At 39.5% G+C, this 14,106-nt stretch overlaps 1 protein-coding gene across 2 annotated transcripts in view; it reads left to right on the plus strand.

The window, feature by feature from the left end:
- The window catches only part of RALBP1 (ralA binding protein 1), a 44,971-nt gene that overhangs the window by 10,878 nt on the left and 19,987 nt on the right, over positions 1–14,106 (plus strand). Inside the window, exons 2-3 of one of the 2 annotated variants that reach the window (XM_006262855.4) lie at positions 8,644–8,713; positions 10,482–10,778. In XM_006262855.4, coding sequence (XP_006262917.1) covers positions 10,535–10,778 — 244 coding nt within the window. In that variant the 5' untranslated portion in view covers positions 8,644–8,713; positions 10,482–10,534. The remainder of the gene's footprint in view (positions 1–8,643; positions 8,714–10,481; positions 10,779–14,106) is intronic. The other variant, XM_006262857.4, reaches the window with a different exon arrangement.

Here is a 14,106-nt window from a genome sequence, read left to right on the forward strand (position 1 = left end):
TGCATTGTGTTATCCTAATGGCAGAAGTTACTTTAGTTTTACTATAGTTTTTGTGAATTATAGTTCCCCAGTATTAGAACTGAACCATGGATCACACAAAAGTAGATTTTTTTAATATTGTTCTCCCAGATAAAGGATTGTAGAGCAGCTTTCATAAAATGGACCCAAGCATTTTTCTGTTTCTAGTTCCTAGCCCATTTTTGTCCCTTCCCAACTCCTAGTCATGTGCAAGTGTGTGGGGCCGGTCAGTGGGCTGGCGTGGCCCTACACCACTGACCTTGGCCTCGTGTCACCCTGCAGAGCCCCAGTCAGTCCTTTGCCACTCTGCACTGCCCCACAGCCTCATGCCAACTAGCTTAGTCCTCCATGTTTGATCTAGCATTCAGGGCCTTGCCATCCAGCCTATGGCTCCCCCCAGGTCTGGAAATTTGACAGCAGCAGACTGGCAATTATCTTTCACCACTCTTCCTCCCCCCACAATAAATTTTCAGACGTGGGGAGCCTTGCAGGCCAGATAACATGCCTCTGCTAGGGACTGAGCACCCCTGGTCTAAGACCTAACCTTGCATGACATAGAGGAAGTCCTCCTAGAAACATAGAGTGTCTAGGAAGTGAGGCATTGCAGGAGACAGTATGCCACACCAAGAAGTTCCTGATGCCATGCTTCCTGAACACTTATATTTCCAGGAGGACTTACACTATGTCACACAGTGGGCCTTCACTCTGGAAAAATCTTTTTTTCTACATTCTGCCTTCCAAAAACAAGGCATGTCTTATTTGGTGACATGTTATATGCAAGAAAATACAGTGATTTCCCACTTTAAAATTAAAGGTTTTGTGTGTTTGTTTTAAATAGTCAAACTAATGTATTTTCCCCATGCTTTGTTCTCTGAAAATGTTGAACTGTTTTGATTGAAATTTTTTGTGTCTGCTGCCTGCTTAAGGTTTTTGTTTTGTTTTGGGGGGTGGAGGGTGTTTTTTAATGGAATTTCAGCTCAAATAGTTAGTTTGATAAAAATTATAAATAACTAAGGACGGGGTGACACAAAATTAACTATAGGTTAAGATACCTGCCACACCTGGACTACTATAAGGTAACATTTATGTTTTATAACATACAATAAAAAGTCATATTTTCATTCTGGAAATTATACTTTTCTAAATTCGACCTCACGTCCACACTTTGCTACTACAGCTCTTGACAGCAACAGTAATTTGTTGCTGCATATTTGCCAAATGCCTGAAAGTGACATGGTCTGAAGTATTTATACCTAAAACATCCTACAGAAAAAGGGAGGAGAGTAGAATACAATAAGAACATCTGACAATAATTCCCATATTTGTCTTTACCTAGCCAAGTACCATAACACCATCACCAGAGGTGTACACGTTTTACATGATCCACAATTTCTGAAAAAGTCCTAGAAAGGGCCCATGATTCTGAGCGATTGTAAATCTAAAGCAGCTTCATCTTGCTATTGGGCAAAATGTCTTCCTGTTAATAATCAGTGAGTTAGTCTCATTTTCTTAAAACTTTTTAGCTGGTTTAAGTGAATAAATGCAACTTATTTAGGCCTCTTGATTATTGTACTATATGTAACAATCTCAGGTTCACACACTGATCTCTCTATTTAAAGCTTCATTTGCTTTCAAACCATTTTAGTCACTTTAGTAAAAACAAGAAAATTCAATTAGCTGAATGTTCAATTCACTTCAGAAAAAAAATATCAAAAGCACCCCAGTAGAAATAAAACAAGTTGTATGCAGACACCAGATCTGGCAGAAGGTATCTTAAGAGTTGTGTGCAGTTTGGTGCTCTTTCAGCTATGTGTATGCATTGAACATGATAGGTCAGAAAACAAAAGGACAGAAACTGATTTTCTTTAATAGGAAGAACAACAACAGCTTCATACCTTTCATTCTGTTACCCTAGTCTTAGTTAACCTTATAACAGTTTTCTGCTTGCAAAATTAAGTTCAAAACCCAAATACTGAGTTAGTTGTGCACTGAATTGGGGGGGAGGGTCCCATGAACAAAACAGAATGCATGATCATGTAATTAAAGACTGTATCATTACACATATGCACATGACAGTTGAATTAGGATTGCTTAAAAACCTTAATTCCAGCATTTCCTAAATTTGAGTGCTTGACTTTGCAGACAGAATGGTGTTATTTTAATATGGTTTTGTTAAACATGGTATGCTTATGTAACATTTGTAAAGCAGGTTTTATTCTTTTGAAGGAAGGCATGTTAATTCATTTGATCATCTGCTGAAGTTGTACAGATAATCATTTTGCAAAACACATTTTAAATAAAAAATAAGTTTTTGGTTATTTTAACTTTAGAAGAAATAACATTAGAGAACTCTTTAGTTGAATAACATAAACCCTATTATTTAATATAGCCTTTATTATCTCCTGTGAATCTTCAAGGAGGGTCTGTACAAGAGTTTTAATTAGTAGTTGTGCAGGGTTTATGAGTCACCTGTGTGATTTGATGCTCATCTATGCCATTGTGCTGACTTGTGGAATCTAGGCTTGTTTTACCTGTGTGTAAGATGCATTTTCCATAAGTGGCATAAAGAAGAGTAAGCCTGGGTATAAATACAGGCCTGCATACTGAGAGAGGTGATCAGGGTTGAAAAATAAGCTTCTCAAAAATAGCCCTTGAGTGTACTTAAAACCTAGCACAATGATGAATGAGCTTTATTCTGACAGCAAAATCATACTAGGTATCTATTTAAATAGTTAACTGTCATAAATTTTAAATTAAATGTTGCTTCTGAATTTGAAACTTATTTTGTGGGACTTACTTGCAGAGACAGATCTAGAAAATTAAATCTCTCTACCTGTGCAAGAGAGGGCTTCTGTTTCATTTTTGTGCGTCCATGCTTTACACAGAGCCAGGAGGACTGTTCGAATTGTTACATAGATTTGAAAGGGTGTTTTTTTACACATGCTCCAGAGGATGGCACTTTAATTAGAGTGGCTTCTAGAGCCATTCTAATGAAAGTACGCACAGTATCATGTGTATTCAGCGTCCTTCACTTCAAAATGGTAGTAGGGGCGCTTTAACTGAAGCTCATTTGATGAGCTTTAGTTAAAGTGCCCCTGCAGACATTTTGAAGTGCCGGGATGCTGAATACTCAAGATGCGGAGGATGCTCCAGTGTGCTACTTAGCACACTGTAGCAGTCTAGATTAATTGAGTCTGCTCTGACACACGCTAATTAACGTGTTGGAGCAGACATCTAGCACGTGTAGGTGCCTCAACAGACCAGGCTGACATTGTGGATGCTTACAGATGTAGAAAGAAAAAACCATTAAACAGCGCTTTACTTTCAGCTTGGCTCAGCCCCATGCCAAGTGCAGCACATGCCCAGAGGAAGAATCATGTCAGTTTGATCCAGTTCCCCAGCGTCTGTATAGCTTGCACGTTTCAGCAGGGCTTTTTGGCGCTGTTATCTAATAGCTGATTGAATCAGCTATCAGATAAAAGCACCAAAAAGTCCCACTGAACCGCACAAGCTATACAAATGCTAGGTGAGTCAGGTCAAACTGATGTGATTCCTCTTCCAGTAAAGCACTGTTTTTGGGGGGATTTTTTCCACATCTGTCAGCACCCGAACATTTTTGTTTCCGTTTTCGTGGTCATTCCACCTTGTTAGATTACTCATGGCTGTACTTATTGCACAACTGAATTCTTGTTTTTCAAATACTATAACTTGGCTTTGACACTCATTCCTTCTTCAGGGTGTCAAAGATGCAACCCGTGGCCTGGATCCAGTCCACAGAGCCCTATCATCCAACTTGCAGTGCTTCCTATGGGACTGAGATCCATGCCACATGCAGCATGTACTAGCCCTGGCTCTGTGCTCTACATCTGGTGTGTGGAGCCTCTCTGGCATGAGCTATACATGGCATGGGGACTGGAGCTGCTGCACACGGGGTTGGTCCGTGCCATGCACTGCATGAGGCACCAGCACCATGCTGGCCCTGCATCTTCGATCTGAGGCCAGTCCAGATCAAGCCCACAGACCAGCCACATGTGCTGGATCCAGCATACAAGGCCAGTCTGGCACAGCTGCCACATACAGCATGCTCCCTGAACTGCCCCTGTGCTGTTCAAGACTGCACACAGCACGTGGGCCTGGGCTGGGGCCAGCCCTGTATACAGCATGTTATCTGAACCCGTCCCACACCCCATGTGCCGCACACACCAGATCTGTCCTGCACACTGAATCTAGCAGGTGGGCCTGATCTGTGGGCCATTTCCACCTGCAGACCAGCAGCTGGGGGGCCAAATGAGTTTGATACCCTTGGTTTAGATTACAAGTAATTAAGTAATTAAACCAGCAAAAAACCTTACCTACTTGAATAATATTTGAGCTATGGCAATATACTGTGTGATGTTTCTTTCAAGAGAAGACTGATGGGAATTATTTTGATGTATTTTGTAGAAAGCAGCTAAATCTTAATGCAGTTTACAGTCAAATTATTTAAAACTAATAACATCCTGGGTTTGGGGGGGGGGGGGGTTGCTTAAGCGGTTGTCAGATTTGACAGCTGTCAGTTTATTTATGGAAAGATTAGATTTTAATAATAATTCTTATCTGAGAAATCACACTTTTGTGATTAATGTATTAATTAGTGTCTGTTTGTTAGATACGGGTTCTGTATCCAGCTCTGACTGATGTTTATTACTAGAGTTATTTTTTTCCAAGGGCACTGTTCTTTATTTACTTAATATGTCCAGGCCATTCTGTATTCTGGGGTTTGCTTTTGTGTAACTCATAAAACTTGCTCCTCCATAGTTATTGGGGGCCTGCCTTGGTCCTCCCCTATGTTTCCATCTCTTGACCATAGACTTCTCAACATCTAGGAATTCATCTTCCAGTAACAACTGACATTTGCAAGACTCTGAGGAAACCATATATTCTTTGGGTTTTGGAACCGTGTTTATGTAGTCCGACCTTGTTGTAGGCCGGCCTAATAATTGCTGCTGCAGTAAAAGTGGCAATACACCTCACCCTGCACAGCAGTTCTACAGAATAGTAGTCATACATGCTACTGCCTGTCAGGGTGGATTTGATTTGAATCACTGGTCAGTGATTTAAGCATTGTTTTCTATAAAAAGTGTATTCTTGTTTGATATCCTCTGTTCATTTAACTTCTTGAAACTTTGTACTTTTAGAGAAAGGTAAGGGCTTGACTGTGTGTACACAAATTCTCAGGAAGACAATAGGGCTGATGGGTGGGTAATCAGGTCTGTTATCTCTCATCTCCATATACTGGTGTTAACAAGGATGTTATCTTTGGAGACAATAAACTCTCCCTATGCCTGAAGAAGGGCATTTGTGCCGGAAAGTTTGCAAAGACCAATTTTTCCAACTATTTAGTTGGCCTCAAAAGATATCACATCTAACCAGAGAACCTTGTCTGCCTATGATCTCTGGAGACACAAATCCGCAGTTTGAGAACTAAAACTAACCATTACAGAGATGCTAAATGGCATCTTCTAGAGACTGAGTACTGAATCCCATTGGGTAGATTAGTTTTCTTTAATCTTTACTAAACTATAGAGGAGCCTCTGGGAACCCCATAACTTTGGGCCTCTAATATATTCCATGGCCTGTTGTGACCTATTGATAAAACTTCTAAAAAGATTATATGACTATATTGTCTCTAATAGTATATAATTAGAAGTTATCATCATGGAATAGGGATTATATCTTTGAGCTTTAACATATCTTAAAACTATCTTTATATAAGTGTATTTTTAAAATCATCTTAAAAATAAAAAATGTGATTAAATAAAATCATCTGATTTAAATTTAAAAATCCTATTTTTTAATTTAAAAAAAAAAATCGTTGATTTTTATCCACCCTGCTGCCTATTTCAATTTGGTCCTGTTGTTGCAATCTGACACAAGGCACAAGGTCAGGAGACAGGCTCAGCAGAAAACTGAAATAATGGAGTCTTTTGTGCTGAAAGGGTTTATGGTATAGTTTGGAGAAGCACAGACTGAAAGTGTTACAGGCCAAAGTGTCAGTTTTCATCCCCCTTATTACAATGCGTGCAGCTGGTAGTTTGCCTGACACTTTCCAGCCCAGCCCCTATTTTCTGCTTCTTATAACATCCCAAATAGTAAAAGTTTGGCAAAAATGTTACTTCCCAGGTGTCTGCCTGCAGCTGATATTTATTGGAAAAATCCAACTGTTTCCAAGAATGAGGCCAGGGTAAAAGGGGAAAATGTTGTTTACTCCATATAAAAAAAAAAATCTGAAGACCTTGTCTTAAAAAAGCTATAGTGCTCCATATTTTTCAGCAGGAACTAGAAATTTGCTGGAGGTGTTTGGCATTAGGGATCTGTCTTTTGCTGTCCATTTAAAACAAAACAAAATATACTAATTTGGCCAAGTTTAAGTCTTTGAAAAGTAGCATTTTTTTCACATGCTCAATAAAGCTGCCTTACAGTTTTGGTTTTTGGGGGTTTTTTTAGGGGGAAGTTTCTTTGACGATTTTACCAGTCCAAGCAGGGCATGCTTCACCATGGGGCTGAACAAGGATTTTCAGATCTGGGTGTCTGCACTGAGGACAAGGAGACATTTTCTTTCTCTTCAACACTTGAAAGAACACCTCCATTCAACCTGGCGCATTGTGGAGAGTCTCCAGGCTTCCTGACCCTTCTCCAGCTTTTGCATCCTGCCCCATCCCGTGGTGGGGCAGGGTGGGGGCTGGAGCCATACACAAGGCACTGTGCAGTGGGAGCACCTCTGTGTGGTGTGGAGCAGTGCAGTGTAGCATACACAGTATGGTGCAGCACAGCCAGGGGTGGGAAGGGGGAGGAGAAGTATCCATGTGCACAGTGTGATGGAGTAGAGTGGGGGAGAATGGCAAATGGGGAAGTGTCAGTATCTGCAGTGTGGAGCACAGTGTGGTAGAGGGGGAACATGTGTTGCATGGTGGAGCTCAGTGGAAGGAAGGTGGGAGCACATGTTTGCGTGTGTGTACGTGTGTGCATGTGTGGCTCTCAACAATTCACCAAAACTCATTAAGTGGCCCTCCAGCTTAAATACTTGCCTACCTCTGGTCAGGACTGAAGCCTAGGAGCTTGAAATGAGAAAGAAAGAAACTGGAAGGTCAGGGGAAGAAGAGGTCAAGTTGTATGTGGGGGGGGGAAGAGGAGGAGGGGACACTGAGCAGAAATGAGTGACGAGTAGAGAGGTTCTCCAAAACTCTGGATGTGACCTTTGATTCCAGGTCTTACTGGTCCTCTGTTGTCAGCAAATATCTGTAAAATGTATTATTGAAGTGTACTGTTCTCCATCTAGGTCTGGGCTGTCTGGAGCAGAGGTTGCCAGCCAGTCCATGGCACGTGTGCCACAAGTAGCACAGCCAGCAGCTGTGTTTGGCATGTGTCAGATAGGTAGGAGCAGGGAGCAGAATGGCACTTGGAGATGGGGTGGGACTTAACTTGTTGTATGCCTGCCAAAAAGGTTGACCATCATTGATCTAGATGAAGATGACAATTTACAATTGCTATCATTTACTTTGTTAGTCCAAGTGTCAGAGGTCCACATTTGGGGATTTAAAGATTCTAACCCTGCTGATAAATCATGAAAGTGAGAATATAATCACAGCCTCATGGAATTTGTATTTATTGTTGGGTTTTTATCTTTTTGTTGTGTTTTTGTTTTTAAAGAAAACTTGGAAATTACGCACAAACTATTTTTAAAAAGTTAGGCTGCAAAGTCCAACACCCAAAAGTAAAGAAGTGACTTTTGAAAGCTGCTCCTTTTTTATATATACATTATCATAATCTCTTTAATTATATACTCACATATGGTTGCTCAATATTTTCTTTTTCTCATCATTGCTTGGTGTGTGGTTCTAATCCTTGTTCAAATCCTGGGTTTGATTGGCTGTTGGGCTTTGCTATGTTGCTTATTCCTACAGTATTTGAACACTTCACAAACAGAAATTACTTTTTCACTACACCATTTCACTAGTGAAAGGGGCATTATTATCCCCATTCTGCAGGTAAAGAACAAAGACAGATTACGGTAAAAAAATACCTGTTTATTTGGGGCATCAGAATTGAGAGGCCTATGCCTGAATTTGCACTTCTGACTATGCACTTCTGCCGTTCTGATACTGAGGACCCAGGAAATGACAGAAATGCAATTAATGAAAGTGACTTTAGTAGTATCAGTTTTAGGAACTGTTTGGTGAAGGGAGGGATAGAATCAAATTCTCTAAATAGCACTGAACACCTTTAACTGTGAGCATATTCTTTCTTTTCTGTCAGTCTCCGCCTCATTCACTCCAGACCCTCCTCCAACTTCTGCCGCAGGTAGAACAGAATCTGGCAAACAATGGGTATCTTTACGCTGCAACCATGATTCATCTCTAAATTGAGCCCCTCCTGTTCACTGGAAAGATTACAAGTCACATGGGAAAAAAATGTGATCATGTAATTACACGCTGTATCATAGTTCATCAGAACAATGGTGCCAAATTAAGGTTGCCCAAGCATTTCATATCTTTTGATTGCTTAATTTGAAACCTTAATAATAATCTTTTAGCATAGTTTTTACAAGTATTATATGAAAAAAAAGTTTTTTTGTGTGTTTTATAGTTTGTGAAATGGAGGTCTTCAGCATATTTCCAGGATTCCTGCTGCTATACTGGCCTATACTCTGATCCTGGTGAGTTTTTCAAGTTAAGAGGGAAGTGTTCAATAAATATCTGACTAGAGGAGGATGTAGCAGTAAGTGAGTTATAAAAATTATTGCAGAATCAGTTCTTCAGCAGGGTATTCAGGAGAGTGTACTGTGGGAAATGCCATCTTTTGACTAAGATGTAAAGCTCATGTCCTCTCCTTTGTAAGAAAAACGTGTCCTTTTTTTCTTTTTTCCAAGAGTTAGGGTGTGAATCCAGGTGCTGTGGCCAAAATTCAGTTAAGATCATTATATTTTACCACTACTGTTTAAGTTGTACATAGCTGCAGTACATACTTAATGCCCTTCCCTAAACTGCTGTGTAATTTTAAACTCCACTGTTAAACAGCTTCTGTATTCCACGTTAAATAGCTACATTTCATTGATGCGTGAAAGGACTCTTCTCTGTCATTTACTTAATCAGGGGAGTTAAGATGTTTAATTTTCTAGCTTTTGTAGAGCACTTTGATATGCTCAACTGAAAGATGTAATGGAAGTGCAAGACTATCTTCTTTAATAACAGCTGTGGTGTTATGGATTGTTTTGATCTTGGATGGGAACAAGTTTTAAACTTGCAAAACTTCTAAGTATTTCTGTTGCAGAGCATATGTTGTTAGAGCACAGCATTTACTTGTTTTTATGTAAGAAACCAATTAGCTCAGTTATAACAAAATAGCCTAAATGAAAAAAAAAACTGATTCATAACCATAATGCATATAGAAATAGTGGAACAAATGAGACACGAGAAAAAATGAAGCAGTTGTGAGAGAGAATACTATTAACACAGGAAGGCAGATTTTCATGCTGGTAAAGAAAGAAGTGTATGCAGTTTAATGTATATAAAAGATCAAGTATATTAATAGGGTTTTTTTCATCCCAGCCAGTGTGTATGTTTTGCTTCCCCAAATGAGGGTTTGTGTACTTTTAACTGGGATTGTTTACTTAAAGTGGAAGCAGTGATTTTTCACTGTATTGTGTACTATATCATTGCTTAATAGCAGGAGCTCTGGGAGCAAGGGGTTACAAAGAAGCCAAACCAGTGATGTTGTGTTTAGAAGCACCCTTGTCATAACTTTTGTCCTCTTCAAGTGGGATTGACAGTTCTGCGCTCACATCTCACTGTAAACTTGTAATTCTGTTCTCTGGGCCTTTGTCATATGCATCAATGGATGTGGGAGTGGAGGAATTTTGTCTTCCAATACTGGACAGAAAAAGCAGGATTCCCTCTCCCTCCCATTCCCCTTCCAATTAAACTCTTTCTCCAGTTTAAAAGGAAGGGTCATATTTTAAGATAACTGTTTAGATTCAGGAGGCCAAACTCACTGCAACTAATGCAGGCAAGTCCTTCAGACTAATTTACACTTGCTTAGTGTAGGTAGAGTTTCTGCATCTGCCCTTTTAGAGTCTCTTGGGCTGGGAGGAGTTTTAATTAAGGAGCCTCTGAAGGAAGGAGGAGTTGACTTCATGGCTGTCTTGGCAGTACACCCTTAAAAGGCACAACATTCACGTTTTGGGCTTTGTTAGCTCTCTGTAGTCTCCATCATCTCTTTTTGTTAGTGAAGTTATGGTTGCTTTGCATTAGATCTAATTTCCCCTCCCTCATTCTTCCCACTGCCTCCCTTTGCACCATCATGAGCTGGTGATGAGAAGCCTCAGGGATCTCTTCTTACTGGAACGGGATAGGCAGTTTCTTGCTTGCATATAGAAAAGATAAATGACAAAAGAACGGATGAACTCAGTATGTTTTCTGTTATAGGTGTGATGGACAGGTAACAGAAGATTGTACCACTTTGCTGTCAGAGAACCAGAATGACTGAGTGCTTCCTGCCTCCTACCAGCAGCCCCAGTGAACACCGCAGGGTAGAGCACAGTGGAGGTCTTGCTCGTACCCCAAGCTCTGAAGAAATCAGCCCAACAAAATTTCCTGGATTGTACCGAACTGGTGAGCCTTCGCCACCTCATGACAGCCTCCATGAGCCTCCCGATATAGTGTCTGATGATGAGAAAGAGCATGGCAAGAAAAAAGGAAAATTTAAGAAAAAGGAGAAAAGAAGTGAGTAGATGCCCGCCATGTGTGCGTTTCTTCTATATTTAAGAGAAACTTCCTGGAAGATACTACCTAAGTTTTCAGCCTTTCTTTTTTTTTTTTTAAATAAAAAAGCTTTCTGCTTTGCTTTTGTTTTTTAAATGCAAGTGCACTATGTTTGTTCCAAATGGCTAATGTAAAGGTTTATCCAAAGTCTAAGTGGGTGCTGAATCAGTTGTCTGGCATGATGCTCTTTTCATCCCATTATCTCCCCCTGCTCTGAGTGGGGAGTTCCCAAAGTGTAATGCCAAATAAAGGCTCTTTGATATAATAGCAGCATGCCATCTAAAACAACATGCTTTGGTTTCAACTATGTTTAATTGAGCAGGAGAGGATCTTTCAAAATTATAGAAACCAATTTGAATCTAAAAGTGGAGACTTTCTACATGGGCTGAGGACAGTAAACTGAAGAACAAGTACATATATATTTTCTTATGGTTACTTAATCTAATCATGTATTTTGACTTAGTAGTATATTCCTACAGTGTCTTATTAATAATTAATAATACCCGAAGTGTACAAGCAGATTTCAAGATCAGAATCTTTTAAAAAGGGACATATAAAAAATGAAAGAAAGTGGTTCTTTGATTACAAAATCCATTACTTACCACAGAATCATTCCCCAGAACTTCAGTTTTCACTTAAACCCTCCCCTTCCCCCCCCCCCAAAGAAAATCTAACTGCTTCCATAGGTGCTAAGAACTCCAGCTTCAACAGGACTTCTTTGTTGATATAGTTAAACCTTGTGTATACCAATGCATGCTGCATATTGAAAAGAGAAAACATGGACACAGCTTGATGCATATTCAGCTTTTCTTAAATGCCTATTTTTATTCTTTTTATAATATCCTTCCTTACATATATGCCTCATGGTAATCTAGTTTAAAGGAAAGTGGAAGGGACACTGCAGTGACACAGCAGTGTAGCAAAGAAAAATCTGATGCTGTGCACATTTGCCTTAATTGTTCTTTTTTATGAGATATTACAAACTACTCTATGAAAGATTTAAAGCATTTTTTGTGATTTCAGAGTAGCTTTAACGGTGTGAGGCAAATTTAGGCAGAACCAACTAAACCTTTGCACCCGAGAGGTAAAGTTATCCAGCATTCCACATTCTTTCTATTAGTAAGCTGTGTACTGCTCAAAAGCTGTGCATGGTAGGGTGAATTATATGTGATGTTGTAAGTATTTTTAGTTACACCCCAACTGTTATCCCTGTAAAATTACATTTTAAATTATATGACTTTTTGGATTCAAACAGCAAAATGCCTCAGAGCAGGTGTTTTACTTAAGTGTATGCACAAGGTCTCTTTAAAATGATATAATACCATGGACTATAATAGCTCCCTTTTCAGCCTTGCTTTACAGTATTCTTTGCAAATTTTAATGTTATTTTCAGTCTCTTCCAGCCTTAATTTTTGCTATACCATTTATTATTTTTATTCAGCTTTCCCCAGTTTCCTGTCTACTCTCTATCCTTATAGCCCCTCAGCCCACATACAAGGCGGTACACAAGCTAGCTAGGTGTCATAAAAACTCAGATTTAAACAAATAGTTTCTATCAGAACAAATGTTTCAAAAAGCTTTGTCTTCCTCCTCTTTCCTGGATAGGAACATTGTGTAACTGTAGCACATTCAAGTAATGTGTTCAATGCTTGACACTGAATGAAGAGGAAAGGAAGGATGCTGTTTTCAGGCTTTGTACATAAAATTCAAGATAGAGCAAATGTTTGTTTGGCTTACAATGTCGATATATTAATGATAGTGTCAGCAGAACCTTTTATGTACAGCAACATTGTGCCAACAGTCTTTGCTTGCTAATTAGCCAAATAGTATTACAAACTCTTTTAGAAAAGCTGTTGTTGTAGAAAAAAGGGGCAGTTATCCTGACTGATTGGACTCGAGAGTAGACTTTTAGATGAAGCAGTTATTTGCAAAATGGTCATTGTTTCTACTCAACTGTTGCTATGTTTTTCTGTACATTAGTGTGGGAGATTTTTATCTCTGTAGTAATCTATTAGGGCTGTGCAACACTTTGGTCGCTGGTCAACAAGTAGGCGGAGCAGGCCCACTCGCTCTTATTCCCTTATATCTACAGGTAGACCTCCAGCCCCAGCCCAAAGTAGACAGCTTTGGGAATGTACCTTCAATCTGCACTGCTGGCCACAATATAAAAGCATTTCTATTACCATCCTCAATTTTAGGTTGGGAAGCAATGAAAGGGTAATTCTGTCCCCCTCCTGATGCAATCCTTGATTTCTCTGCAAAGTGCCAACCAAGATGGATATCACAGTGTTTTATGTGAGGTGGATGCTTGTTTATCTGGAATTGTAATGAAGCCATCAGTAACCAAACAGATGCTATTACTTAACAATATTTGATTTCTATTGATCTTGCTAGTCTTGAGGTAGTGCTTTTAGGGAATAGCTCTGTATGCAGCTTTAGGATTTCTGAGATATACGTTTCTTGGTATTCTCTTACCTTGATGTTTATCTCTTAGTGAGGAGATCTGAAATTCTACTTTTCCACATTCTTTTTCTGATGCATGCTGTACATTGATCTCTACTTTTCCAAAATCAGTACAGTCCTTTAAAATGAAAAGAAAATGAAGTAAAGCACTTCAGTTTCTGGTGCTTCCTACACCCAGCAGACAGCAGTAGCCCGAATGTGAACTTGCACTTTGATGTGCTTTGCATATTAAATGACATACTTGATCTACTTGTTAGTTGGACACCAAAATGCCTGCTAATAGACAAATCCTTTGCTAATTTTCCAAAGAAGAAAAAATTAGAAAGCTATTTACAGAAGGTAATTATGCATGTATCTCTGTCTCTTCTTGATACTTAAGGGACCTTTGTAAATTGATGGTAGAACCTCTGACAAATGGAAGCTGAATTTATATCTCAGAATCGCACAAAAACTAGTGTGCTTATTTTTCATCCCACCTCTTGCTGTTTGTTTAAAAGAGCCTATGCTTTTTAAATGTGTTGATTGGAGGCAAGCAGAATGCTCCAAAGAGCTACAGTAAGGCTACTGAGCATGTAGATTATTTAAAACTGTTGCATCTAGTACCTACTTCAGAGATATATCTGACCCTTTTAAATTCAACCTTACTTTATTTAAAATAGAGGTGCACTGATAAAGATTTTTTTGGCTTGTACCAATGGAAGATTATTAACCAGGCGGAAAATTATTTTGAGCGGAGGGCCGCTTACCCAGTTTTGGCAGGCTGTCAAGGGCCACATGGGTAGCTCCACCCCTTCACAGGTGCCCCGCCCCCTGGTCACCATCTTGG

This window comes from Alligator mississippiensis, chromosome 3 (assembly GCF_030867095.1).
Source record: "Alligator mississippiensis isolate rAllMis1 chromosome 3, rAllMis1, whole genome shotgun sequence".
NCBI lineage: Eukaryota > Metazoa > Chordata > Crocodylia > Alligatoridae > Alligator > Alligator mississippiensis.